The 25,937-nt window shown below is 55.1% G+C and overlaps 14 protein-coding genes across 14 annotated transcripts; all 14 read right to left on the bottom strand.

Annotated features, from left to right (window-relative positions):
* Positions 1–469: 469 nt before the first annotated feature.
* On the bottom strand, positions 470–1,378 carry DQ04_01121170 (hypothetical protein; the record flags this gene model as incomplete). The annotated part of the gene is made up of 1 exon (XM_009310249.1): positions 470–1,378. One exon carries the CDS (start codon positions 1,376–1,378, stop codon positions 470–472), a length of 909 nt encoding a protein of 302 aa, XP_009308524.1.
* Positions 1,379–2,373: 995 nt separating this feature from the next.
* On the bottom strand, positions 2,374–3,492 carry DQ04_01121160 (nuclear lim interactor-interacting factor-like protein; the record flags this gene model as incomplete). The annotated part of the gene is made up of 1 exon (XM_009310248.1): positions 2,374–3,492. One exon carries the CDS (start codon positions 3,490–3,492, stop codon positions 2,374–2,376), a length of 1,119 nt encoding a protein of 372 aa, XP_009308523.1.
* A 1,366-nt stretch (positions 3,493–4,858) lies between these two features.
* Positions 4,859–5,842, bottom strand: DQ04_01121150 (hypothetical protein; the record flags this gene model as incomplete). The annotated part of the gene is made up of 1 exon (XM_009310247.1): positions 4,859–5,842. One exon carries the CDS (start codon positions 5,840–5,842, stop codon positions 4,859–4,861), a length of 984 nt encoding a protein of 327 aa, XP_009308522.1.
* An 845-nt stretch (positions 5,843–6,687) lies between these two features.
* Positions 6,688–8,865, bottom strand: DQ04_01121140 (RNA pseudouridylate synthase; the record flags this gene model as incomplete). The annotated part of the gene is made up of 1 exon (XM_009310246.1): positions 6,688–8,865. The coding sequence occupies one exon, from the start codon at positions 8,863–8,865 to the stop codon at positions 6,688–6,690; it is 2,178 nt and encodes a 725-aa protein (XP_009308521.1).
* Positions 8,866–9,193: 328 nt separating this feature from the next.
* On the bottom strand, positions 9,194–12,070 carry DQ04_01121130 (transcription activator; the record flags this gene model as incomplete). Its single annotated transcript, XM_009310245.1, has 1 exon — positions 9,194–12,070. One exon carries the CDS (start codon positions 12,068–12,070, stop codon positions 9,194–9,196), a length of 2,877 nt encoding a protein of 958 aa, XP_009308520.1.
* Positions 12,071–12,508: 438 nt separating this feature from the next.
* DQ04_01121120 (protein phosphatase 2C) lies at positions 12,509–13,600 on the bottom strand (the record flags this gene model as incomplete). The annotated part of the gene is made up of 1 exon (XM_009310244.1): positions 12,509–13,600. One exon carries the CDS (start codon positions 13,598–13,600, stop codon positions 12,509–12,511), a length of 1,092 nt encoding a protein of 363 aa, XP_009308519.1.
* A 391-nt stretch (positions 13,601–13,991) lies between these two features.
* DQ04_01121110 (hypothetical protein) lies at positions 13,992–15,380 on the bottom strand (the record flags this gene model as incomplete). Its single annotated transcript, XM_009310243.1, has 1 exon — positions 13,992–15,380. One exon carries the CDS (start codon positions 15,378–15,380, stop codon positions 13,992–13,994), a length of 1,389 nt encoding a protein of 462 aa, XP_009308518.1.
* Positions 15,381–15,660: 280 nt separating this feature from the next.
* DQ04_01121100 (putative elongation factor 2) lies at positions 15,661–18,330 on the bottom strand (the record flags this gene model as incomplete). Its single annotated transcript, XM_009310242.1, has 1 exon — positions 15,661–18,330. The coding sequence occupies one exon, from the start codon at positions 18,328–18,330 to the stop codon at positions 15,661–15,663; it is 2,670 nt and encodes an 889-aa protein (XP_009308517.1).
* A 480-nt stretch (positions 18,331–18,810) lies between these two features.
* DQ04_01121090 (hypothetical protein) lies at positions 18,811–19,281 on the bottom strand (the record flags this gene model as incomplete). The annotated part of the gene is made up of 1 exon (XM_009310241.1): positions 18,811–19,281. One exon carries the CDS (start codon positions 19,279–19,281, stop codon positions 18,811–18,813), a length of 471 nt encoding a protein of 156 aa, XP_009308516.1.
* A 251-nt stretch (positions 19,282–19,532) lies between these two features.
* On the bottom strand, positions 19,533–20,288 carry DQ04_01121080 (putative RNA triphosphatase; the record flags this gene model as incomplete). Its single annotated transcript, XM_009310240.1, has 1 exon — positions 19,533–20,288. One exon carries the CDS (start codon positions 20,286–20,288, stop codon positions 19,533–19,535), a length of 756 nt encoding a protein of 251 aa, XP_009308515.1.
* Positions 20,289–20,609: 321 nt separating this feature from the next.
* On the bottom strand, positions 20,610–21,653 carry DQ04_01121070 (stress-inducible protein STI1; the record flags this gene model as incomplete). The annotated part of the gene is made up of 1 exon (XM_009310239.1): positions 20,610–21,653. One exon carries the CDS (start codon positions 21,651–21,653, stop codon positions 20,610–20,612), a length of 1,044 nt encoding a protein of 347 aa, XP_009308514.1.
* Positions 21,654–21,903: 250 nt separating this feature from the next.
* DQ04_01121060 (syntaxin) lies at positions 21,904–22,776 on the bottom strand (the record flags this gene model as incomplete). Its single annotated transcript, XM_009310238.1, has 1 exon — positions 21,904–22,776. The coding sequence occupies one exon, from the start codon at positions 22,774–22,776 to the stop codon at positions 21,904–21,906; it is 873 nt and encodes a 290-aa protein (XP_009308513.1).
* Positions 22,777–23,075: 299 nt separating this feature from the next.
* Positions 23,076–24,860, bottom strand: DQ04_01121050 (putative L-ribulokinase; the record flags this gene model as incomplete). The annotated part of the gene is made up of 1 exon (XM_009310237.1): positions 23,076–24,860. One exon carries the CDS (start codon positions 24,858–24,860, stop codon positions 23,076–23,078), a length of 1,785 nt encoding a protein of 594 aa, XP_009308512.1.
* A 255-nt stretch (positions 24,861–25,115) lies between these two features.
* On the bottom strand, positions 25,116–25,811 carry DQ04_01121040 (hypothetical protein; the record flags this gene model as incomplete). Its single annotated transcript, XM_009310236.1, has 1 exon — positions 25,116–25,811. The coding sequence occupies one exon, from the start codon at positions 25,809–25,811 to the stop codon at positions 25,116–25,118; it is 696 nt and encodes a 231-aa protein (XP_009308511.1).
* Between the last annotated feature and the right edge of the window lie 126 nt (positions 25,812–25,937).

Here is a 25,937-nt window from a genome sequence, read left to right as displayed (position 1 = left end):
CTGCAATGGGAATGGTTTATTTCTTTACTCATGCTAAAACATCTCATTTATTTTTCTTTTCGTCTTCTCAGTATACCGCTTGAAGACCGCCGGTTGTCAGTCTCTACTCCTTCTCCTTCAGACCACCACTGCTGCTGTGCCGATCGCTTCTGGCATGCACGCTTGATGGTGCAGGCACACAGAAGTGAACCGGAGAGCGTCATTCATACAAGAGTCACATATCGGTCATGTATAGCGACACCTGAATATATTAAAGGTGCGGTTTTGCGTCTGCGTGCAGAGTACATCTAACCTATAAAAACCTCATAATTGGAGGCAGGAATAGCAACCTTAAAAGAATGCATTCACCAAGAAGGCCATTCCGATTTTCTTTGTTTCATATATATATAGTGTTTATTCCATTCTGCCCTTGTTGCGCAGTACACTCCATGACAGGAGCACCGCCGGACAGCCGGGGAACCGCCACTACTTACATCTCTGCAGCTGCCTTCAACAAGGCCGCCTCCACCTGTGCCTCCGTCGCGCCGTCGAGGTGATCCTTCATGTCAGATACCGCCTTCGCCATGACGCGCTGCGCCGCACGACGCTGGCCGAGCAGCGAGACGTCGTCGATGACGAGTTCAAAGCGCAGCGGTGTGCGAATGTGGTCAAGCGTCTGCGCGCGACCCTCAAGAATAACGTTGTGGCCAGCCCTGCTGAGCTGCGCCACTGCCGCCGCCGCAAAGCGGATGACCTCACCCTGTGTCTGCTGCGCCACAGTGGGCACTGCCGCGCTGATCTCGGGCGTCTTGAGCAGCGTGTTCTGGATGTCCCCAACCCGCACATTCCCATTGAGGACGATGTCGAACTCGCCACTGTCGAGCTTCTCGAATTTCACCTGCTTCTCCACGGCGCTCAACAGCTTGGGCGTGAGCTGCTCAGGACGCACGTCGCCTTTGAGCGCCTCGACACAGAGGTAGGTGTAACTGCGGAACACGTTGCCGTTGCTCCACGTGACGCAGCGCGGCAGCAGCTTCTGCAGCTTTCCCACCGTCGTACCCTTGCCGGTGCCGGAGAGCCCCTGTATGACGATGATGTTACCCTCCTTGCTTGGCAGATGCCGCAGCACCTCCTCTGTCACCTGTTGCGCCGTCAGGCCCGCCACGTTGATGCGCTTCACCTCGCCGACGTCCGGATTGCCACTGAGGATGCCCTTTGCCTTTGCGATGTCGATGCCAACGGCAAGCTTCTCGTTATCCTCCTTGTCACGTTGAATGATGGCCTCCCCTTCGCTGGCCGCGAGCCGCTTGAATTGATCGTTACCGCGGAGGAAGTCAGCCACAGCAGCACTGCACACGTCGTCCTGCTGTCGCAGCAATGCGGGACTGAAACGGGTCATGACGCGTTGCACCCGCGAGCGAAAAATGGCGGGGTCTTTTCTTCGTACAAGACAAGAGGGTAGCATACGCAGCATTCTGTGTGTACATCTTAGCAGTGTGTGTAAGTGTGTATAAGTACATATATATATATATATATATATTTATATTGAGAGCAGGTACAAGGGGGAGGGCGAACAGGAAGCCCGCAAAAACTGCTGCGCAGAGGAGAGTTTTCGTCCGTGGTGGGGAATGACAACAAATAAAAACGTATCAAAAACACAAGGCGCATCATGGGGTAGATGCAAAGTCGAGGTCGCAGAACGTCAGCAGAGTGACGCGATACACACTCACACCACACCCCTGCGAACACATATTGATGCGTGAAGTTCGAGCACGAAAGAGAGAGGAAGTCGTGGAGTAAAGAAGACAGGCAACTTCCATTCTGCTTGCACCCCTCTATACACACAGACACACTCTCCCTCTCTTTCAACTTCCCACCCTTCCACATATATAAATATATATATATATATATTGTGTGCGCTCCCCTCTCGCATGCAATCCCCCATATTTCATGTGCCACTCCTCAACAATATGAACTACGAACGAAGCAAGAAACAATCGAATGCTTTTTTTTTCATATCACCTCTCTCTCTCTCTCTCTATATATATATATATAGAGAGAGAGAGAGAGTGAGTGAGTGAGAGGGAGGGTAGTGTTCCTTTTTACCGTCGCAAAGACACACATCAACGCCTCCCGCCCCCCAAGCACCCACACCGGACTTTCTCTTCCCTGTATTCTAACAGCACACACACCACACACACACACACACACGGACAGACAGAGACACAAACGCAAAATGCCGACCGGCCAATTGACACACAGAGCCACACGCACGCAAAAAACAGATACACGGGTCTACACTGCCCCTTTTTTACCTCTTTGCAGCCTCCCGTGCAGACACGCAAAAACACCCCGAAAACCGATTTGAAACAAAAGTAGGCGAGCGTTGTGTCCTCACATCTGACCGTCATCAGGTCGCATCTGCTCTTGCTGGAGCTGCAGCACTGCGTTATACTTGTCCAAAACGTCGTACACATCAGGTGCCTGGGCAAGGGCCTCCAGCATAGGTATCAGACGCATCAATTCGCTATCGTTGAGGTCATCAAACCACGAGGTGATCGGTATCGCGTTGCGCTGCTGAAAGAGGTACGCTACAGGACTGTTGTCCACAATGGCGACCTGGTCTAAATCCCGTCCGAGCAGTGAGAGATCCTTCACATACGCTCCATTCAGCATGCTACAGTGCTCGCGGTAAAGCCGCAGTGAGCCCAAGATGCCATCCGCGTCTACTGCGTCCATTAAAGGGTTGCAGTAAATCGCCACAGACGCGGTGAAGATAATCACCTCGAATAGCGGTGCCACGGCTCGCATGAAGTCGTGGAGGTGCGGGCGGTAGGCAACATACACCGTTGTGTTGCTGTTTTCCACTCTCAGGTTGAGCACTAGGTTGTACTGCTTTGGTTGGAACGCGAGTGAGCTGTGCACGAGCGTCTCATCCAGGTCTAGAATGAGTGTCTTCTTCCCACGGTAACGTGCCATTGGTGGTGGCAAAAGAGAGGCATGATTTCTGGCAATAATAGGCGACGTGTTCTTCGGCATCCCNTGTATCTTACGTGTCCTCTCCACTACCGCGCTAACATGAACCTTTGGTTTCATCGCGCTGCTACTATTGTTATTACTACTAGACATGCTGTCACCGCGACCGCTACTATCGTTGCTACCACGCCTGTCAGCGTCACTACCTGGCAACAATATCGGGTCGCTGTACGTCGCTGTCGCCGTCTGCCGCACCTGTGTCATAAGCGTGCCATTCACATGTTCCTGCCGCACGGAGAGACTACTGCTGCTGCAGACGACACCGCTGCCACCGTTCCTCCCCATCAGACCGCTCGACACGGCGGACATAGGCATCGTTGACGACGACGGCGGCGGCGGCGGCGTTGGTGGGAGGACGGGCTGCTGCGGCTCCTCTTCCTCTTCGCGGCGACGACGCACCTTGCTGCTGTACGACTGCTTCGCAGCACTAATCTTCGCGGAGATGCCGCGGAAAAACGAGGTGGCATCTTGGCTCATGGCCGCTTGCTATTTCCACACGCTGACTCGCTCTCTCTCTCTCTCTCGCCCGCTCTTAATTGCTCGAAGTCGCTCTCAAACAATCGTTCGCACAGAACTCCCAATCAAGGAGTCAATGTAGGCGAAAACGAGAAAACTAATTAATAATAGGATGGATCGATCACCGAGGAGCGCAGATGTTGTTTCAGGCTAGGCGTTTCCCTCTCTCTATCTCTCTCTCTCTCTCCCTCTTACCCTATCGGGTTCCACACGAACTCGCTCCGTTACGCACACACACAGAGACACAGACACAGACACGCCTTCGACCAGCGCTGTCCTGTCTTGCCTTACCTCTTCCGATGTATGTGTGTTGCCTCACAAGACAGTGGTGTTGTGACAGGAACACTTGGGAGAGGGGGGGGGAAAGAGGGAACTTATGTGTAGAAGCTAAGGTGCGCTTTCTGCTGGCAAAAAGCGCGATAATGATCAGTAAGGAGATTGCCAATTAAATATACCGGCTTATGACAGCCTGTGAAGTGGTGTTCCTGCAATCGTAGACACCAAGGCAGCCACAGCAGCAATCCGCTCAAGAGACGACAGCACCACCACCACAATGAAACAACCCTAAAGACAGGCAGAAGCAATAGCAATTTTCGCTCTGGGAAATGAGTGAACAACAGCGAGACGCCCGTTCGACAGGCCCCTTCTCCTCCCAAAGCCGCGTCCACACAAAGCCTTTCAGTCTATCTCTGTTCGAGAGTGCTTTATGTACCCTGCGCCCGTTTCAAGGTCAAGAAGTGCCTCCCCCTCACTGCCACCTTTGACGATCGAGAAAGCAGCTAAGGTGAGGGAGGAGCTAATAAAGGCTACGAAAACCAAAGCGCTAAGTGATATTCCCTTCTACGCGTGCGGTTGCTGAGCACAACTATAAAGTGTACGTGTGTATTTGTTGTAGTTTTTCTCCCCCTTTCCAGGAACACACAACGCCGCACCAACGATAATAATAATAATAGTAATACCGAAAGAGAGAGATGGGGAAGGAAGGGGAAACATGTGGGTTGGGGGGCAAACGACTCACGGCGCCGGCACGCAGAATATCCAACCACGGTGTAGGGTGGCGTACCGTACGAGATTCACACTCACTTACGCACACACATATCCACATGCAGACAGACACACACACACACCGACACATACGCACAAACACATGTAGAACGAGAAAATCATTTGCATCTCAGCTAATATTCGCATCGGGGTGCACGATGTGGTGTCGTGGTGAATATGATGCCGCCCACACACCACCGCTCACCTCAAATTTTGCATAGGGACGGAAAATAGGCCAAAGTGACCAACAAAAAAAGAATGTAAACAAGAGGAGCGACAGACTTCACGCCACAATTGTCTTTTCCCCAGTGTCATGGTCAAGCACCACCTGCACCCGTGTGTCTGGCCTCGCACGCACCTCGTAGCGGTTCACGAAGCAGCGAAGTTCGGCGAACACGAGCGACACAGTCACTTCCACTTCTCGGCGGCCGACGCCGCTCACGAGAAAGCGCATTTCAATCCCCTGCATCGCACCGTCCTCAGCACCTGCAGCAGGCTCCGCTGAGGCAGGGGCCCGCACGATCTCTTCGCTCATGAGTGTTGCGTTCACCTCCACCGCCCCATCAGGGGCCGCCCCACTAACGTGCTGTATGCTTTGCTGCAGCTTCTCTAAGTCATCCACGTAGCGCTTTTGCAGCGCCGGTATCATCATCCCCACCGCTGCCCGCGGTGGCCGCTCGAACAGCCCCTCCACAAAACGCTCCGCGTACGGCACGAAGTCCTCTGTGCGAAGGAACTCCAACACATCAAAGTCCTCGCCTTGCTGCGGCTCCACACGAAAACCGGTGACGTAAAAACGTCGCATGAAGCCGGTCTTTGTGTGCAGCAGCTCCTTCGGCGGGCACCATACCCACGACATACGGCACTTAACCTGCTTGGCGCACTGAAAGTCCACGAGTGCAACAAAGTTGACTTGATTGCCTTTACTCTTAATCATGGCAGTATCGCGTGGAATGTGCGTCACTTTCCCCAGACGCTTACAGAGACAACGCACCATCGCCCGCACCAAGCCGCGCTCCACAACGTTGCCGAGCAGCTCGGGATGGAAGAGACTCATGAGGGGCTTGTCGTATCCCGCCGTTGCGCCATCGGTTAAGTAGTCCATGAAAAGAACAAAAGGGGCAACGGCGGACGCGGACAGCTCCCGTGGCCGCCTGTAATAGTAGTACGCGAGATACAACAGCAGCAACACCCACGGCATGACGACACAGGCAAGGGTGCCAGGCACCGAAGTGGCACCATGCAAAAACTCTCCGAGACGTATCATGCTTCCAACATTCAGCACCTTCGCGCCATTCCACCATGGTCGTTAGTTCAATGGAGAGAGCAGCAGCAAGAAAAAATAAAAGCACACCCAGAAAATAATAATAATAAATAATGATAATGGCCAACATAAGAGAGAAACGACTACGTCAACCCGAAAAAAAAAACGGCAGCTCAAGGTAGACTGCTACAGTGCGTGTGTGTGTGTGCGGCTGAGCAGCAGGTGTTACTCCGGCAGCGTTGGAGGCTGACCCTCGCGCACAAATCCACCTGGCAGACCCTTTGCCGCGCATTGATTCATTGACCGGCGCCGCCCCTCCACGTGCGGCCGCACCGGCGCCTCAAACAGCGATGCCGCCGCACTTCTGCCGCTCACGCTGCCCCACCGGATGCTGCGCGGCTGCGCATTCGGTCTCGCACCCCCCAGAGACTTTGGCGGCCTCACTTCCCATCGGGTGCGCGCAAAAAGCGTGTACCACATCGCACACCTACACACACACACACACACACGCAGGCACACAGCTCTCCCGCTCTGTGCTTATGTTCCCTCACACGCGCTGTGCTTGACCACACGCTAATGTGTGACATAGAGGAGAGTGATGAGAAAAGGGTTACCGATATGAGCAACCATGGGGGCCCGTCTGGCGGGGAAAGGGCACACGTAAATACAGCCACGAGCCAGTCCCCATTAGCCGTTACACACAAGCACACGCAGTCTCAGACCATATTTCGCTCTTTCTTTCACTCACTCGCCTACTCACCCACACATGCATATATATATATATATATCAACGCCGAGAGCGGAGCCCTGCAGAACAGAAATGAGAGAGTTGTGGGAGTCTCTGCGTCTCACTTGAGTTGACGGATGGCCTCCTGAAAGTCCGCCGTCAGCGGCGCAACAAATGTGATGACGTTAGCAGTGCGTGGGTGCACAATTGTAAGAGCGGCGGCGTGCAGAGCCACACGCTGAATGACAGGCGTACAGCATGCCGCCCCACCGTGATCAAGATCCTGCAGAATCGGCAACCCCGCTGTTGCAAGGTGACGCCGTATCTGATGCTTCTTACCCTGCTGGATACGGCACTCCACAAGGGCGACACGTGACTGCCGGAAGAAGCGCACAACACGATACCGCGTGGTGATTTTCACGTCTAACGGGTCCCGCAGCACACCTTGCAATGGGATACGTGAAAGATCTGGCTCCAGCACCGCACACAGAGCGAGGTAGACTTTGTTATTCTGTGCATACGCTGCACTCGTCCCCATCTGATGGCGCAGCGAGGTCGCCGCGCAGTCGCTTTTTGCCATGATGAGGCAACCGCTTGTCTCCGTGTCAAGGCGGTGTACCTGGCCCTGGCGGAATACACCACGCACAACGCGCCCACGCTCTGGCGACGCAAGCACCAGTGAGACAATATCAGTCACCGTCGCGTCTCCCAGTTGAGTGCAGCTGAGGGCGTGTCGGGATGTAGCCATATGCGGCGGTTTATTAAAGACAACTAGGTCTTCGTCCTCGTAGAGGACTGACAGGCACAAGGACGAGGATGCCCCCGCTGTGCGCATCGCCGCCTCAACACACTCGTGCACACGCGGAAGTTTCACTGTCACACGCACATGCCCCTGAGGGGCGACAAATGCCTCGTTGCCATCCTGTTTCATTGAGAGTAGTGTGCGCCAGTAGGAACACTGCGGGGCGAGCGCCACCAACGCATCCATGACAGTCCCCTGTGTCACTTGCAGCAGAAAGCTCAGCTCTGCCGGCCTCTCGGTGTCGTCGTGGCACTCTCCACATTCCTCGATGAAGTGTGCGAAACTGGGATGTGTGGGCTCCATGTCACCGCCCCTCAGCAAAGCCGCGTACTGCTGCAGCAGCCGGCTGTCCACCAGGTACCGCTTCGGTTCTTTCAGCGCGCACGCAAGCGCCGAGCGGTACACCGACTCCATCGGACTGTTCGTCATCGCCTCATTCTGACAGGTGCCCAACAATCCGGAGAGCCAGGGTCGCTCCAGGTCGTTGAGACACCAGCTGCTGAGGCAATCGAGCGACACTCGTCGCGGCATCAACTGCTTGCGACGCACAATGTCAGAGATGACTGCCGCACGCTCCATCGGCCACATACTATCCTGCAGAAACTGTGAGCTCCAGCGCTGGATTGCGCCGGCGTCTGTTGGAAACACCGCACCGGGATCCACGTTGAAGCGGCACGCCACTGCGAGTGAATCGCCCAGCAGCGCCTTTGTGGGGTCAGTTGGACTCGCCTCTCGTAGTTCCCACAGCTTGTTGCGCAAGCGTATTGCCACCTGCGTTGCACACGTTTCTGACGCTGTAGACATCTCATCCTTCTCTGCAAAGCCTTCAAGGAACGACAGCAGAGCCGCTGATTTGTCGAGGCTAACCAATTGTGCCAGCGCCGCGCTTGCACCGCTACCAAGGGAGGGCAGTTTTCTGTTTATCGCTAGCGCGAGCGCAGCAGGGGGATTTATCCTGGCCAACTCCTCCACGATACCGCGGTACACCACAACTTCCTCGGGGTGAAAAGCCTCATGTTGTGGTTCTCCTTTTTGCTGCTGGTGCTGCTGCTGCCCCGAATTAGTTCTTGCCAGTAAACCCTGTGTGAAGGCTTCCACGACGGGGAGGTCGTGCGCCATCAGCCGGCCCTCCGTCTTTGCGAGGAATCGCAACTGGCGGCGGCGCAGCTCTGCAATGGTGTACGGGGTGGTGTACTTGACGCATAGCGAGGAGCTAGTTGCGCGCAGTGCGGCATGAGGTGGCGCAGCGTCCCCTGACGCCAACACCGCCTTCTTTGCCTCCCGCACACTGAGGAGGGCTTCCGACTTGGGCATGTCCTCCAACAACTGCAGCAGCGCGGAGGGATGGAGTAGTTGAACACCAGCGCGCACACCCTCGCCATCCACAAAGGCAGCCCCCACGAAGCAGGTGGTCACATCGTGTGGCACGATACGCTTCTCCAGCAGACGCAGTGCTGGAGCGGATGATCGGCGCACGAGCCCACGAACCTGGTGCATTATTCCTTTCCGCGAAAATCCAAGCAAACACAGACAATAATCCAAAAAGAAAAAAGAAAAGAAAAGAAAAGAAGTGAAATAACGAAGTGTACATGTGAATCTGTGGGAGACAGCACTCAAGCACATACAAGAAACAAAGAAATCTGCGGGAGGGGGTTGCACTGAGTGAGGTGTCAGTGTTTGAGGAGGGAAGTATATAAATATATCAAGAATAAGGAAGCGGCACCCAAAAACCATCCCCCCTCCACCCTCCAAAGATATTCTGTAGTGGAAGGGGAGGTAGGACACTAAAAGCCGCCGCCGTGAGTAACTCTATGGCATTATATTGTTATATGAGATCATCCCCCGTATCCTCAAGGCTACCACTACCATCGTCACTTGTTGCATCGCTTTCTGAGCCATAAGATGAGGATGAAGATGATGACAACACTCCATTGCAGCGGAGGCACGTGATGTAATAGACAGAGCGCCGCACACCCATTTCCTCCGCCTCCATACCAGGGTATGAGCGACGGATGTGAACAAAGGATGTCTTGCTATCGTCCAGATCAAAGTAGCGCGGGTCGAGGCAGTCGAAGCAAAATGCAAGGGGGCACTCACTGCACATGAACACCGCCCCGTCGACCGCTTGCGCCTTCCCACACGACGCGCAGCTGTGGCGGGGGCACGTCCACTGTCGTGGCCCGGCCACACCGGCCTGCAGCTTCCGTTCTCCTACGCAGTCGGCGTGGTATGCCTTGGGACACACTGCGCAATGGTACAACGGCTCCAGCGGCCGCATGATATGGCCACACACGAAACAGTTGTGCGTGACACCGACTGTGGGCCGCACGGACCGGCTTTCCTGCTGCAACGCCCGGGGCCTCGGCAGTCCGTGCATCTCCACGCACAGTAAGTCCTCCACCATGGCGTCCTCCGCCGTGGTGTCGCGGTCAACGGACACCACATCATCATGTTGGCATTCATCACAGGCGGCAGTGCCCGTGCTGATGGTATTGCTGCTGTTGCTGGTAGTTTTGGCACCTTCCTCAAACAGTTGACGGATACGATCAGCAGAGAGTGATATGCTTGACGCGTTATCGCCCTTCCCACTACCACCGTCCACAATGAAATCACCAAGCGACGCCTTTCGCAGGGCCACATTAAGAATACGTTCCTCGAGGGTGTTGCTAAGACACAGACGGTAGACTCGCACAACACGTGTCTGACCGATGCGGTGCGCGCGGTCCGCAGCCTGACGATCAATCTGTGGATTGTAGTGGGCATCGAAGAGAATCACGGTGTCAGCGCCTGTAAGCGTCACACCTACACCACCAGCGGTTGTTGTGAGGAGAAAGACAAAGCAGTTCGAATCCGGGGCGTTGAAGCGAATCATAGCGAGTTCCCGCTCCACACGCTGGGTGGAACCATCCAACCGCTCGAAGCTGTAGCCCCGCAGCACACACTGCGCCTGCAGGAGATCCAAGACAGAAGTGAAATTAGAGAAAATCAGGCATCGGTGTCCCTCCTCTTTGAGTCTTCTTAGCATACGATCTAGCTCTATCATCTTGGCACTTGGTGCAATGATGGAGGCCTCATCCAACGCGATGCCTGCTGCGGCTAGGCGCTCCTCCCATCCATCCACGCCAGAGTTACGCCCCTCTGTTGCCAACAGGCGTAGCGCCATTGGATGGTTGCACACAATGCGTTGATGTGTCAGGTGAAGTTGGAGATGCGTGTTGGTGGTGCCCTCTTCTCTCAAGACTTGCTCCGTCATGCGCGTGAGCAGCCGCTGCTGGACGCTTGTAGGGCCAAGCATGATAGTCGGCTCGTCTACACGTGGTGGAATGCCCAACTCGATTGACCCTTTTGTTCGACGCAGCATAATGTGCTGGAGCAACCTCGCACAGTCTTCGGCTGCCCCGACAGGGTCGTTAGCGTTGCTGTTGTCATAGGAAGCGCAATAGGACGGATAGAGAAAGCTCACCAAACTCCAAACCTCACCAACATTGTTGTGAACAGGTGTACCTGTCACAGCGAGGCGAAAACACGCTGTGAGCTTTCGCGCCACGTACGAGATCATCGTGCTGCGCCCTTTCAACACGTGTGCCTCGTCAACCACTGCGACCACCCACGTCCGCTTACGGAAGAAGCCACGGTCCTGATTGAGCACCGACGGCGTTGTCACAAAGACTCCGTGACGGTTGCTGTGAGCAGTGCGCAGCGCGGCCCGCCCCTTCCGCTCCCCGTGGTACTTCACCACACGCAGCGTTGGCGCCCACCGGGCGAGTTCTCGCGTCCAACTCGTCAGTGTCGACAGCGGTGCCACTACCAAGTGCGGACCGTCAATGGTGTGTTGTGTCTTAAGCATGTTAAGAAATGACGCAATCTGTGCTGTCTTTCCGAGGCCCATGTCATCCGCCAAGATGCACGGAATCCCACTGTGAAAGCTTTTTAGAAGGAACTGCACGCCCTCCAGCTGGTAGGAGCGCAGCGTGTAGCCACCAGCGGCGGCCGTGTTCTCCACTGTTACAGTGGGAGCGGCGAGGAACTGCGGCCCCTGTACATCAGCGTCGATACGACTGAGCGCACGGTCACTGAAAAACGGCCCAAACACACGCAACAACTCCGAGTTGTGCCTCAGCTCCCATTTGAACTGGGCCTCAAAGCGACCGGCGATCTCCTCACGCACATCGTTGGAGCGCGTCGCCCACGGCAACTCTCCCACCGCCACCGCCGTGTTAACGCGAGATGCCGCGTTGGGTCCCTCCCGTTCAGTCGCCGTGTTTTTTCGTGTCGCAGGTGCCGTCCCTTCCACTGCTGTCGCTGTTGTTGTTGTTGTTCTCGCCGCCTGCGGCCGCACGAAGACCTTATTGGTGTTGCCGAGCAGCAAGCGCAGCTCCTCCTCCTCTTCATCCCCGTCGTCCGGCAGCAGCATGACTTTCACCGGGCTGGAAGAGGACGCGGAGGCAGTGGGGAAGGCATCTCCCGCGCCGCCGTGCTCCGCCCCGTTCGGCGAGGCGTTGTTGGCGGCGGCGTCTGTTGTTGCGGCTCTTGTGCTCGCCCCCGGGGCGACTGCTGAAGGAGAGGAGGCCGGCGAAGTCAGCAATGCATCCTCGTCAGGGCGAAGACGCTTAAAGCCCACAGAAGCGGCAGTCACAGACGACGAAGAGACAGTGGTCGTCCTCTTCCTGAAGAACGCTGCGAATGGGTTGTCGAGATTCATCGCTGCGCGGTCGTTACCCCGCAGCCCTCTGAAGACACTGCAGCGCCGCACATCATATCAGCGAAACGCCAGTGATGGGAGGCAAGAGGAATAATAATAAAAGAGACGTAGAATAAAGGGGGGGGGGGATAATTAAAAACGGTTGGGCAAGTCGCAGCACATGAGAGCCTACAAAGAACGAAAAGCACGACGCAGTGAAACAGTGAGGGGCAACGACAGCCAGCCGAGAAAACCCCAAACATGGTTGTGAAATGTATCGGTTAAGGCGCCCGCGCTGGTGTCTCCAATACTTTTGGTCCTAAAATGATGTTTCTCTCTCCCTCTCCCTCTTCCTCTCTCTCTCTCTCTCTCCCTCGTCCTCTCTCTTTCTTCCGCTCACGAACAGATCATCACAGGCACCTCTGTGTGCATGTGCGTCCCAACCAAAGCTGCTGCCTTCTACCACGCACCGCTGGCGTTGAGCTCCTCGCGTGTCGTGACGCGGCTCAGCACAATGGTGATGTCGTCCGTCTTCCCGCCCTTGGCATCTGTCGCGCCGAACTTGCGCAGCATCGCCGACCACGGTGTGTGCGCCTCGTGGTCGAGCGACACCTTGTACGCGTCCTGCACGATACGCTGCGCCACCCGCTGTGGGTCGACGTACGCGACCTTCTCGTCAGCGAAGACGGCGCTCAGCACGAAGCCGACAAGCGGGACGCGCTCGAACACACTGCCATCCACCCGCCCGATCCACCCGGCGTCGGAGGCGAGGGTGGCGTTGAAGCTGTTGTCGAATAGCCCGTCGCTGGCGGCGATCACGACGTCCCCCTTCTGCACCTCAACCGACTCCCTCGTGGCGTCGCTCACTTGGTCAGAGAAGGCACGGCCGCGCAGGTGCGGCGGCAGCACCGCCAGCTGGAACGGGGCGTTGAAGCCGTGCACCTTCTCGTGGATGCGGTGCAGCACGCGGCGGTTCCGCACCACGAGGAGGCCGCTGTCGCCCACATTGGCAACGTCGAGTAAAAGCTTGCCTGCCTCATTCTTGCGCAGCGACGCCACGCACGCGGTGCTGCTGCCTGCCTTCACCTTCTTGTCGTTCAACACCTTGTCGAATGCCGACTGCATGATGAGCTCGGGGTTCAATTCATTGCGGTGTGTCTCGGAGAAGAGCTTTGCGTTCTCCATCAATGAGTTTGCGAATAGCGCGGGGTCCACACCCTCATCGCGCCACCCGCCCACACCGTCCGCCACGCCGATGACTTTGTACGTGTTGGACACAAAGAAGCTGTCCTCACCGCAGTCGAGCTCAATGAAACTCGCGCGTTTGCGCCACGCCACTGACTGGCGCCGCTTGCGCTCCTCCACGTCGCTACGATAGTTCTGCGCGGGGGTTGGCTTCGCCTTGCAGTACGCCCACGTCTGAAGCACGAGCTCCTCGGGGTCCCTCTCGTCCTCGGGGATATCCACCGGCGGCGCGCCCCAATTGCTGGTGTCGTTCGCCGCTGCCCGCTGGACCTCCACCGGGACGGGTGTGCTCTGCCGCCCGCCCATAGCTACCCGCACGATGTCCGACACAACCTTTCGCAAGCACAAGGGGAAGCAACAAGGCAAAAACCAAAACAACAACAAAAAAAGGAAACACATGACAAATGAGAATCAAAAAGAATCAGGAACGACTAGCCGATTGTTTTATTTAATCAATTAAAGACAAGCAAAAATAACAACAACAACAACAACAAGAACAGATGGGACAAACAGGATCGGGAAATGCACACCCACGCACGCGGGTACGCAATTGCTCACATGAACCTGTGTGGAAATATGTATCTGTCGACTTATGAGGGACGCCATCATGGAAGGAAACAAAGGGGAGGAGGAATCGCTTCGCTGAGGAGAAAAACAAAAAGGCATCAACATGCACAGTGTGCTGCCTGCTCCTCCCTCACACCTCCACGCTGTCATCCTCATCTGTCAGCATATCCGACGCTGCAACACCCAAGGAGCCGAGGATGCACTTCCCCATGTTAATGAATTCCGGCGGCCCACACACAAACGCCAAAACGGGTGCGGATTTCACAAAATCGCTTACAAAACTCGTGATGTCCTCCGCCGTTGGTCGCCGGCCGCACGTTATAAGCGGCTGCAACGACACATCTTCCACGACACTGTCGGGCGGTTCCTGTGTGAGGTAGCAGTGAAAGCGGTATGTGAAGTGGGCAGCATTGGCATAGTGCCACCGCAAATAATCCTCAACCCTTGCCACGGAAGACACTGTACGCTCAACGTGCAGGTGCAGAACATGCAGCTGTGGATTCTCCTTCTCCCATTTGCCCTCAATGTAGTGGCGAAGCGAGCCATGAGGTGCCGTCACACCGATGCCAGCAGAAAGAACAACAACTCGACCTGCCACTTCACGCAGACGATCCATGTGGTGAACTAGAGTGAAGCACCCACTCAACAAGAGAAGTGGAAAACGCTGAAGCAGCGCGTTGTTGTGTATCCATGCACTACCGCCACGGCTGTTAGCTGCTGCCTTTACAACAATGGTGAAGAGACATCCATCCTTGTTCGTCTCAAAAATCGTCCACCGCCTCACGAACCGCTTGCCGGCAGGAGCTGCAATGGGCAACTGTAGATCAACGAACTGCCCTGGCAGAGGCGGGCTGCCCAGCTGCCCTTGACAGAGATTGAAGAAGAACTCCTTTGCCCCGGTACAGACATGCTCTACTTTTACGCACATTACAACCAGTTGTCCCCCCAAGCACTCTGGTCGTAGCTTGTTTTCTTTTGTAGACGAGGCTAGCCCAGCCAAAACGTGCCCGCTTCGCATGCCGCTGTGGAAGCCTTTGGCGCGCCCGCCTTCCGCCACTGGTACCGTCATTCCGTACTCCTGATTGGCGATGGCCATTTCGGCGTAGGTGTCACTGTCCACACGCGGACCATCCGTATCTACCGTCACAAACACCCCACCGTCCTCAACAGTGACGATGTGCGTGCGCTGCTTCCGCCCCTTGGAGCGTACCGTCTGTGGAGCGCTCTTGTCGGGGAGACCCGCCGGTGTCAGCTGCAGCGCCCAGTAGAGGCCCTCGCCGGTGTCGAGGGTGATGCGGTATTCGTGCCATGGGCACACCACGCACGGGTGTCCGCCCATTTCTTCAATGTCTCCCTCCACCAGCGGTCCACCGTGATGGTAACAGGCGTTGTCCAGCGCAAAAAACTGATCCTTGTAGCGGTACACCGCGATATTGCGTTCACCGCACTTCACCAATTGACGGCTCTTCTCCTTGAACGCGGCGGCCGGGCCAACATAGACTCGCACGGGCTCTACCATTACGACCCTTCAACAAGACAGTGGCAAGGAGTGCATTGCACTGAGCCCAACACATCCCCCACCGATGGGGCCACAGAAGGAGCGACGGCTCTCATTTAAGACTGCATGTGTTTCTTCTTTTTTTTTTTGTTCTCTCTCTTTTTCTCTCATCCTCTCTCTCGTCGTTTCTCTTCGTCTCGAAGTTGTTGTCCTGATCTCTCTTGTTGTTCGCTGTTTTCTTTTTCTTTTTTTTTCTTCGCGGTTTATGCGACTCGTTACGACTCGGAATTACAAGAAACGGCTACGCCCCCTTGAGAGAGAACTTCTGTTTTTCCGCGCTCTCCACAACCCGCTCACGGTGAAGACCCTTGCGGCGACGAATACGCTCGAGCAGCTGCTCCGCGATGTTTTTCGTCGCCATCTCTGTGCCGTGCTCCTCAATCTCCTCCTTCGTCGTTGGAGCAAAGTACGGATCAGCGTCCACCACACTCCAGTGGCTCATCTGCAGCTGTGCCGTTGATGCGCCTTGCGTTGCCACGCGCAACTCATCTTGCAACCCAAACGCCTCAACGGCTGGCAGGAAACAACGAATGTAGAAGAGGTCACTGCCCTCATTTGGCACCTCCTCGATGATCTCCGAGCGGCGGCGACTGAGGGAGCTATAGATCCTCCCCTGTGTCGCACCGGAAGCGTAGACGGTGCACTCATACACAGGCTCCACAAGACGCCGCGGGTGGAGCTCCATCGCCGCACGACAGGCATCGCGAACGCATGGCAACACCATTCCACCCGTTAAGCCGGTGGAGGTGTCAATGACGAGGTCTGTTATGACAAACGCCGTGTTGAACAGCGGCTCCTGCGCCATCGGGCCACTCTCCGCGGCAGCCTGGAAGCCGGCCGTGATGGAGTCCTTCCAACTGTTAAAGAGTTGCACCTTCTCGGACGCAGTAGCCTCATCGCCAAAGTGTAGCAGAAGCACCACACCAAGGAACCCGAGCTTTGTAGGGCCACAGGCAACGATGCTATGCTGCATCTCTGCCGCCCAACGTTTGTTCACCCTTAGAGCCGTCTCCACCTGCCGGCACACCTGTGTATTGGATCCGTGATTCCTGTTGTCAACCTTCAGCACTTCGTACACCTCCGGCGGGAGGCAGCGGGCGTGAAGTGTGATAGAAAATGCACCATCCAGTGTGGAGGCGGTGTGCAGCTTTGGCTTCGCGTTGGCACCCGCTGCCACAATCGTTTCACGGAACGACACAAGTGGTTCAGACGCTACCACCTCCACGCGGGCGAAGGTGTCAATGAGGTCCCTCAGGCAGCGCTCCAAGTGAACTTCACCGGCAGTTCCGATCACGTGCTCGCCGGTGGGGAGGATGCTTACCTCCACCTGCGGGTCCACCTTGTACAGCAGCCGCAGCCCCTGCACCAGCGGAAAGAGGTCCTTCGGATCCTTTGGAAATACAGACGCACGCACAATTGACGTGCTCGGCAACACAAGCGGCTGGAACGGCGGTACTCCCTCCAGCGAGGAAAGAGTGGCGTACTTGTTGATGTATGGTGTGAGGCCACCAATGCCGCAGAGCGTTCCACTGCACACTTCCGCCGCCTCGTCTAAGCCCGTGCCGCGGAAGAGAAACACCTTGCGCACTGCCGCCTCCACAATCTTGTCTTCAGAGTGAACGTACACCGTCTGACCAGGTTGAAGGCGGCCACTGTAAACACGGGCAAAGCCAATAAACGCATCATCGCTACAACCCTCCTGCCCAATGGTTGTGCCCACAAGAAACTGAGTGTCGATGAGCTTGCATACGTACACAATACATGGGGCGTCTGGGGCCGATGAGCACGCCATCAACGCCTCACGCGCAGCAGCTGGCGCGTCATCCAGGCGTGGAATAAGGTACCGCAGACGACGCTGCTGCGCCACGACGGGAGAGTCAAGCTTTTCGATTATAGTGCTAAGTACACACTTGGCGAGCGGAAGCCACGCCGACAACAGCGCCTTTAGCTTTCCTCTGTCGTCACGTCGGGGATTATTCCACACCTTTTCCGGAACGCCTAGCTTTGCAGCCATATTAAGCTGCTGCTCCTTGTTATCGTTCTCCTCAATAAAGGTTGAGTACAACTTCCAAACAGGTTCCAACATTAGCTGCACTGCCAATGGCTGCTGTCCCGCCCGTCGCGGGGTTGTGTGGACTGTCTTTGTCTTGGCGTCAAGGTAGTGGTCGCCCCACAGACACGCCTGCAGGTGGGGAATGCCAAGCCGGCTCTCGTAGAGCTGGGCAAAAAAGGCAGTACCGAAGGCCCAACCGTCGTAGCAGCTGCAAAAGAGCACGTTACCCTTCGTTGGGCAAAACCACACGTCGTCGCTGGGGTCACCACGATCTTGCAGCGCGACGCACTCGTCCTCCTGAATCCTGAGCTGATTAGCGAAGCCGGCAAGAGCGGCGTTGCATGTTTCAATAATGGAGCGCATGCGATAATACGCCTCCTCCGGTGTCAGCTGCTGGACGGCGATGAGCAGATCTACCTTGTTGAGCACAAGACACATGGAAAGACCCTCACGATACGCGTGCCGCAGAATGCCACTCGTCTGCTGCGTGACGCCATCCACCACATCAACAATGACGACGGCGCCATCGCACAGCCGCATCGCCGTGGAGACTTCGCACGAAAAATCAATGTGCCCAGGGGAGTCCACAAGATTTAATAGGTGCTCCGATCCGTTGTGTATGTGGCGCAACGCAATGGAACTAGCCTTCATCGTGATACACCGCTCCTGTTCGTCAGGGCGGGAGTCAAGCAGGCGAACCTCGCCGGCAAGCTGTGGTGAAAGGATGCCGTTACTTGCGACAAGGTAGTCGCTCATTGTTGTCTTGCCATGATCCACATGCGCTACCATGCAGAAGTTGCGAGTGCGCTCCGGCTTCTCGCTGAGGCGCTGCAGGTACGCGGTGGTCTCGAGACTCATTCCTGGTGTTAATGTGACAATCAAAAACGATGTAAACTGTGCCGATGGCGTTGGCCACTTCCTCCTCTCGCGATGCCTCTTACTCTTTATTTTTTTGTGGCGGCCTCCAATGTACTTGTAACCATCCAAAGAAGAAAGCAAAAACGAAACGAAAAATACATTGCACAAATAATAAGGAATAGGAAACACAGAGAACAATGCCACTGTAGCGTTTCATTTCTAGCTGCGTCAAAGCATCGCATTGCCTCGCCTCTCCCACTGTATTCTTTTCTTTCGTCGTGTCGACGCTATAATCACACAACCTTCCTATAATACTTCCTTTTGCAACTCCCTCCACACACTCCTTCGAAAGGCATGCGTTTGGGCAACTGAGATGCATGAGTATTCTTTGTTTTGTCCTGTTTTCTTTGGGGTTTGTTTTTTGTTTTGTTTTTGGGGGTACCACTTTCCACTCCTACATGCTAATACCAACAACGGCGCCTAAAACAACTCCGGCCTAGCCTTCGGCAGCATGACCCAGTGCCCGTCAGGCCCGTGCAGACCACTGAACGACTTCTCCTTGGGCATCAGGAAGTACAGGTAGATGAAGGCGACGAGGTAGCCCCAGACCTGGAAGTACTTCTTGCGCGACTGGATCTCAATAAGCTCCGTTGTGGAGATGTCCCATGGCTTCTTTGTGTGCCGCTGGTAGTACTTCGCCTCTGGGGCCGGCAGCTTCTCAATATCCACGTCGATCGGCTGAAAGTACGTCCACGAGAGGTATGTGTCGTAGATGGCAGTGTTGGGCTCCTGGAACGGCGACGAGGAGCGAATGCCGCGCTCGTTCATTGGGAATGCATTCTGGATGTCGCATGTGTTCATGCACTCGCCACCCGTCGAGAAGGTGGGGCCGTTGCCGACGAGCGCCTTGCGCGTTGCGGCCAGAGCGTATACAGGCGTCTTCCGCATCATTCCTGAGGCTGGGGGAAAGGATGACAAAAAAAACCAAGAGGAAGGAAAAAGGGCAATAAAAAACAACAACAAAGAATAGCCCAACACAAGACAACATAGCACCAGACAGCCGCAATCCTCTTTACCGCTCCCACTCATTCACTCACTCACCCACATACCGACGCTGGGGTGCAGAGCGGTTCCTTATATTAGCTCCGAATACGCAGCATAGCACGGCCAACAAAGCAAACAAATAAAAAAAGACAGCGGTTTTAGTTCGACATCATAGTCTCCGACTCTCTACACCTTTTTCTAATGCCTCTCCCGTATCCACTGCTGCGACTTTCGCTTTTCTTCGGTAACGTTGCGACCGCAACGGCCCTAGAAAGAAGCTCCTCCAGCCACGCCTCCGTTAGCTGCACCTCACACTCCGTGAAGACCCCCTCAATCTCCACCTCGTGCACCACCGTCCCATTCGTCGTCACATTCGTCATGTCGTAGCGAAATAAGCCGTCGGTGACGCCATGTCGTTCCTTCACACGCGTGAAACCCACCTTTGGGGGGTCACCCGCAGCCGGAAGTGGTCCACACGTTTCGATCGACGCCGAGAAGCGAAGGTTGTATGCGCCGGGTGGCACCAGAATGTCGCTGACAAACAAACGTTTCTTCTGCACGCAGGCGATGCAGTGGGTGGGCTCGTCGGTCGTGTACGTGTAGCGCCAACCATTTTTAACGACGTCACGCGTGGTGGAGTGCGAAACAGCGCGGCCTGTTTCATTGGATGCCCAGTGCGCCCTGATACGTTCGTAATCCTCCGCGGAGACGCCAGGCGTAACCTTCGCCTCAACAAACCGCAAACCACCCTGTGCAGTGCTGCTGCTGCTGCTGTTCACGTGGGAATCTCGCTTTTTCTCAAACCGGCACAAGCGCACCTCCACCTCAAGAGATGGGTTGGAGCGGTGCGGCTGCAGGCGATCAAACAGTATCCTTGCCAATGCGCGCAGTTCGGCACTGCGTGTACCTTCCATCTCGCACTGCGGTTTCTCTTCACGCCGGTGTGGCGTTGACCCTTCCATTGCTGCTGCGGTTTCTGAAGAAGATGTAACGGCCGACGGGGCTGGGAGCAAGCGGAGCAGAAACAGCAGCAACAGCAACAGCAACAGCAGTGGTGCAATTGGTAAACTGGTTGGTTATAATTTGTCCACCTCGCACTTTGTCGTGTGGGCTACAACGGCCAGCTTCTTCGGTGTCACCGCGCTGCTCCCTTCCTTCCTTGATCTCCCCCACCATACACGGCATTAATTGTACAAACACTGAAGCAGCAACACTTCTCTCATTGTAGGGAAGAATTATGATGTGCGTGAACGCTTACGCCGAAGGAGAGGACACTCGGCGCGCGCGTGCCCAGCCTCGTTGCAGTAGCTGCAATGCATGTAAGACGTCGCGTGTGCGCGACCGCGAAAACCACCACTCACTGGGGCATTGTCGGTAACCCGCTCTGCGTTCTGCATTTCACGAATCTCTCTCACTTGTTCCTCACGATCGCGTTGTTTTTCCTCTGATGTCTTCTGCAGCTCCGCCACAATCTGTTCCACCTCCAACATAAGAGTCTTGGCCTCCGCGTGGGCGTGGTCCAACTCAAGGCAGCGACACAGTGCGGCGTACGCCTCGCGGGGGTGTTTCAGCTGATGCTGTGCATGAGCAATGCGGAAAAACGCCCTGGCGTAGGTGGGATGCACCTCCGTTGCCTTCATGGCGTCTTCCAGCGACTCCGCGTAGCGGCCCGCCCGGCTGTAGGCCGCACTTCGGTTGCACAGTAGAACGGCGTAATCCACTGACTTGCTACCACTGCCATTCTCCTCATTCCCAGCACAACGTGTATGTAGCTCAATGGCCTTCGAGAAGTACCGCACAGCGCTTAGGTACTCCCCTTTCCCCATGGATTCCTTTCCCTGTTCAATTCCCTTGCGATAGTAGTACGCATCCTTTGTCTCTTGAGTGGCAACGCCTTTCCTGCTGCGTATGAGATCCAGGACGGCCTGGCGCTGTTCACAGTAGAGGGAGCTCGTTGGATCCAAGGCGTGCGCCCGCTCGTAGTGTCGAGCCGCCTCCTCGTAGTGCTTCAGCCCATGGTACGCTGTCGCCACCCGCCCGTGCACTTTGCTATTATTCTCGTCCAGTTGCAGTGCCTTTTTCGCAGCATCAAGGGCGTCGGCGAACTGGTCCCTAGCGGCGTGGCAGGCGCTCACGTTGGAGTAAGCCCGCACTTTTTGCGCTGTCGTGGCGCGAGGATCAGTGGCTATTTTGGAGTAGGCCCCAATTGCATCAATGTGGTTTCCATTCCGAACAAAAGCTGCTGCCTTTGTAAAGTCCTCCTCAAGCATTTCGGACATTGCCGTTCTGCTCGCCGTTTCCCCTTGTCCTACGCCGCATACACACAGACAGAGAGAGTCAAGAAAGAAAAGGTAAGCCCAAGTTGAAGGATACCTCAATTGACAGCGTGCCGGAACGCACCAGCAGCTAATAAAATGCAACGGGGTACGAAAAAAAAATAATAATAATAATAATAAAACAGCGTCATCAAAAGCAATGCAAGAGAATGTACAGGAACACACTACCCACATGCATGCAGTAACTCACACCTTATCGCTTAGCCATAACGTAAATGACAACAATGATAATCAGCAATATCAAGCAGCATAAAAAATACACAATCAGCATAGAACGACCTACGTCTTTAATTGCCTTCTTCAATCTCGCATTTAGCCTGCCCAACTTGGAATGAACAGTGTTCATTTTTTTCTCACTACCATCGAGTTTCTGCTCCTGCATCCGGAGCTCGAACGTTATCTGCGTCGCATTGTCGTTGACTCGCTGGACGCCACTATAGATGCGATCAAGTGCCTCATCAATCACCATATCATTTTTATGTGTGTTCAGAAAGAATTGAGTGAACTCCACATCGTTGTGTATGTTGTAACTGTGCTCTGGGCCGGGTACCATTTTATCCGCCTCCGCCGCCAGGGCCCCACTTTGACTGACCGCGTTGTCTAAATCCGCAAAGACGGATGAAGCACCCCCAGCGGCGGTGTCGCCTGCCTCAGCAAGAGGAAGACCCCCACCGTAGCGGTTGCGCACCAATTCAAGTGTGCCCTTGAAATGATGTGACAGAATCTCAAACTCCCGCTGCCGACTCTCACTAAGTGCCAACTTCCTCGCGTCCTGCACATCAACCTTTACCTGACGCTCCTCTCTGCGAATCTGTTGGCAGAGCTCAACACGATCCGTCCGACTCGCTCTTGTGGGCAATGCGTCGAGTTGCGTCACCAACTCCCGTATGCGCCGCATGCGGTCAGCAACTCGAAGCTGGCACTCTTCGTAGGGTGTCATTTTGCTGCGCAGCTGCATCTCCTCCCCTTCGTGCAGCGGCAGCTGCGGCGCACTCGCTGCCGTGCTACAGCCACTGGCCCCGTTGACGTTCTGCAACCGCTTCATAGTGTGGCTGATGCTCGACATGGACTCAACACAGTGTTCCAAACTGACCGTCGCCGTTGCAACCTTCGGCCTTATTTATCGTTTAAATGATAATAACAATAATAATGAATCAAGGGAAAAAACCCATAGTAGAAGAGAGGACGACAAACAGACATTTGTAGCCCTCCGGGCTCGGCAAACGCAGTGGACAGAACGTACACACGGACTCGTTCTCTTTGAAATCAGAAGCATCTCTCTTAATAACAGTGAATAATGATAGAAAACAAATATAGCACCAGCAGAAAAAGCCGAAATCCCATCCTCGTGAGAAGCCACACACATCATGTGGCCTTGTGGTACGCCATCCACAAGTCCCTTTGCTTCATGGGGAGAAGGGCCACCATCTCACGCGACAGACTAACCTCTACATCCGCCTCTTTTCCCATCGGGTTTCTTGAAGCGAAGTCAATGGCCTGCTGAAACATCGTAATGGTGGTTGAGATGTTCTCATATTCCCCCTTCGGATCCTTGAAGTACCGCTTCGGCTGGAGCTGTGCCAATCGCATCAGCGCACGGAAGAAAGGCAACCTCGACTCCTCTTCAAGCTTCTCGGGGAACTGACCCGTCCGTGGGTCCTTCCAGGTATCGCAGAAGCGTCGATACATTGACTGCGTCTTGTCAGTGAGGGCATTCATTTTCTTGTCTGAAAGTGGTGCCTCGTCTTCGCGGGGTTCTTCCTTCTGCCGGATGCGAAGTTCAAGAATCTCCTCATGCATCGCACCGAGATCAAAGAGCAGCTGGCGGACTAATGTGGGGTACGCATTAAAGTTCAGATCATCTGGGAAGGCCTCAATGAGAGCGACGCGGCGCTGGTGCATGGAGATGACGCGGTTACGATTCTCCTCAAAGTGAGTGAGCGCCGCGTATAGGCGCGCCATGTCCTGTGTAATCTCAATGTGTTCTGTGCAGCTTCCATCATACAGGTAATACTTGAGCGCCTCGTTAAACCTGTTGTTGGCTTCCTTGAAACAATCGCGGGCCTGTTCAAAGGTCTCAATCGCCGGGAGCTGCTGCGGCGGCGAAATGTCGAGTGGAAAGTCAACCCACCATGACTCGAACTCATCTGGAAGCGGTCCACGTGGTGCACTCCGCTGCCGCACCTCCGCATAGTGATGCAGTCGGTGAAGGTAAAACTTTCCATGCGCCCAGGCTACGATGCCCAGAGTCTCCTCGTCTGCTTTTTCCTTTGGCATCATGCTCTCACCGGCCTGAAGACAGTGCAACGCCTTGCCGTAGTCAAAGTGACTGCTATAAAACGCACTGAGATGCAACGCGTTGGTGGCCCAATCCTTTTTTGAGAACTCCATCTTGTTGAGCAGTTGGTAATACAATGTATGGTGGCAATAGCGCGAGGCCAGTGCCGTCATCTGACACGCGGTGTAGACCTGTGCCAGGAAAAACAGCGTTGACGTAAACGCGGTATCCATTTCAAACCGCAGGGTGTACATTGACAGCCCTTCAGGGGGAATGTTGGCCCGATCAAGAGTGCCATCGTCAAGAACAGGAATATCCTTCATGACACAACTGCCAGGGCGTGAGAGGAACCAGCAATTCCACTCTTTATACGCCTTCTCGGCAAGGTGAAGAACCTGCTTGGCGTCGTTGATCCGCAATGCTGTGTCACGGTTAGACATGTACAGGCCCAATGCGTTGTGCACACGCATAAACTCTGCAACAAAGATGTAATCGTGCTCAGCATCAACGTACGGTAGCTCATTCCTGATTATCTCTTCCAACGGGTGCGCTGCAATATCAATAACGCTGCCGAGAAGTTGCCCCTTTGCACCCGCCAGCGTCATAGTGTACGCCTTGCGTAGCTCCACCACGCCGTCCGCCTCCTCGTCCGTCTCCAGCATATTGAGACCAATGAAGACGTAGCAGCGGCAAAGCTGACCCAGCGCTTGCAGAGAGGCTGCATCCTTGTATGCATTCGTCACGGACTCCCTTAACGCCTGCATCTGCTCCCTCGCCACAAACTTGGGCTCGAGGACATTCTGCCGCGGCCCCTCCGTATTGCTCAGTGACACAATCGCGTCGAATGACGTCGTGAATGCAGCAGCATCCATTGGGGTCGAATTATAGACCTTCGTCCGGCAATGGAGCAGTCGACAATGCAAAAAAAAAGAAAGAAAAAAAAGGGAAGAGAGCAAAGGAATTCAATCGTTTTTAATCTTCTCTACTTGTGCTGGTAGTATCGTTCGCTTATCGAGCGCCGGGCCCCACACAGGAATAAAATAGGTGCGCATGACTGCATCTGTTACGCGGACGGGCAGCGTTTAAACGCCGGTCACCGGCTCTTAGCACGTCAACGACACACACGCTCACATGAAGTCATCCTCACCTTCCATGATGCACGCAGCACCGCCCTTGTCGGTGACAGCATCGAAGCCCAATGCATCATGTGCGCCCTTCTCCTCCGCTTCTTCCTCTTCCTCCTGCCCGGCGGCGGCGGCGGTTGCAGTTGTGGCGTCGTTGTTGTGTGCCCCCTTCTTCCTCTTGGCCTTCTTGAGGCGCCGCTTCATCTCCTCGCTGGCCACGTGCACCTTGGACGCCTCTGTGTTCATGACAGTGCGCGACTGGAACTCTTGTGCAAGGTCCTGAAAGATAACACCAATCATCGCATTGAAGTGCGGCGAAAGGGCGAACTGCCCTACACGGGCAGCAATGGCCTCACCCAGAGCTGCCGCCTCTTCCGCAGTGTTGGCGGGCATGTCGGCAATGCGTTTCTCATCACTGTCATCCTTTGTTCCCATCAGGCGTCTTGCTTCATCCACACTGTTTGCCATCTCTTTCATCTCAATGAGAGCCTGAGCAATGTCGCTAGCGAGCGTCTCTTCGTCCTCCTCTTCCTTCTTTACACGTGCGGGCGCCTTGACACGTTTCTGTATTTTTTGCTCCTCAATGAGAGCCTTTTGCTCGAGGATCTCTTTCTCGCGTGCCTCTTCCTCCGCTGCTTCCGCCTCCCAGTCATCTGCGGCGTCGTTGTACTCGTCGTAGTCGTCGTAGTCCTCGTCCATGTTTGCTGTTGTACAGGCTATCCTCTAACTATTCTCGGTTTTAAGTAACAGGAAGAGAAAAGGAGACCATACTGCATTAGGAACAAAACAAAACCCACCTCACACATCACCGAGAGAGAGAGAGAG

The sequence above is a fragment of the Trypanosoma grayi genome (genome assembly GCF_000691245.1).
Source record: "Trypanosoma grayi strain ANR4 Tgr_112_V1, whole genome shotgun sequence".
NCBI classification, from domain to species: Eukaryota; Euglenozoa; class Kinetoplastea; order Trypanosomatida; family Trypanosomatidae; genus Trypanosoma; species Trypanosoma grayi.
The sequence above is the reverse complement of the archived record's forward strand: the minus strand, read 5'-3'. Positions and strand labels throughout refer to the sequence as shown.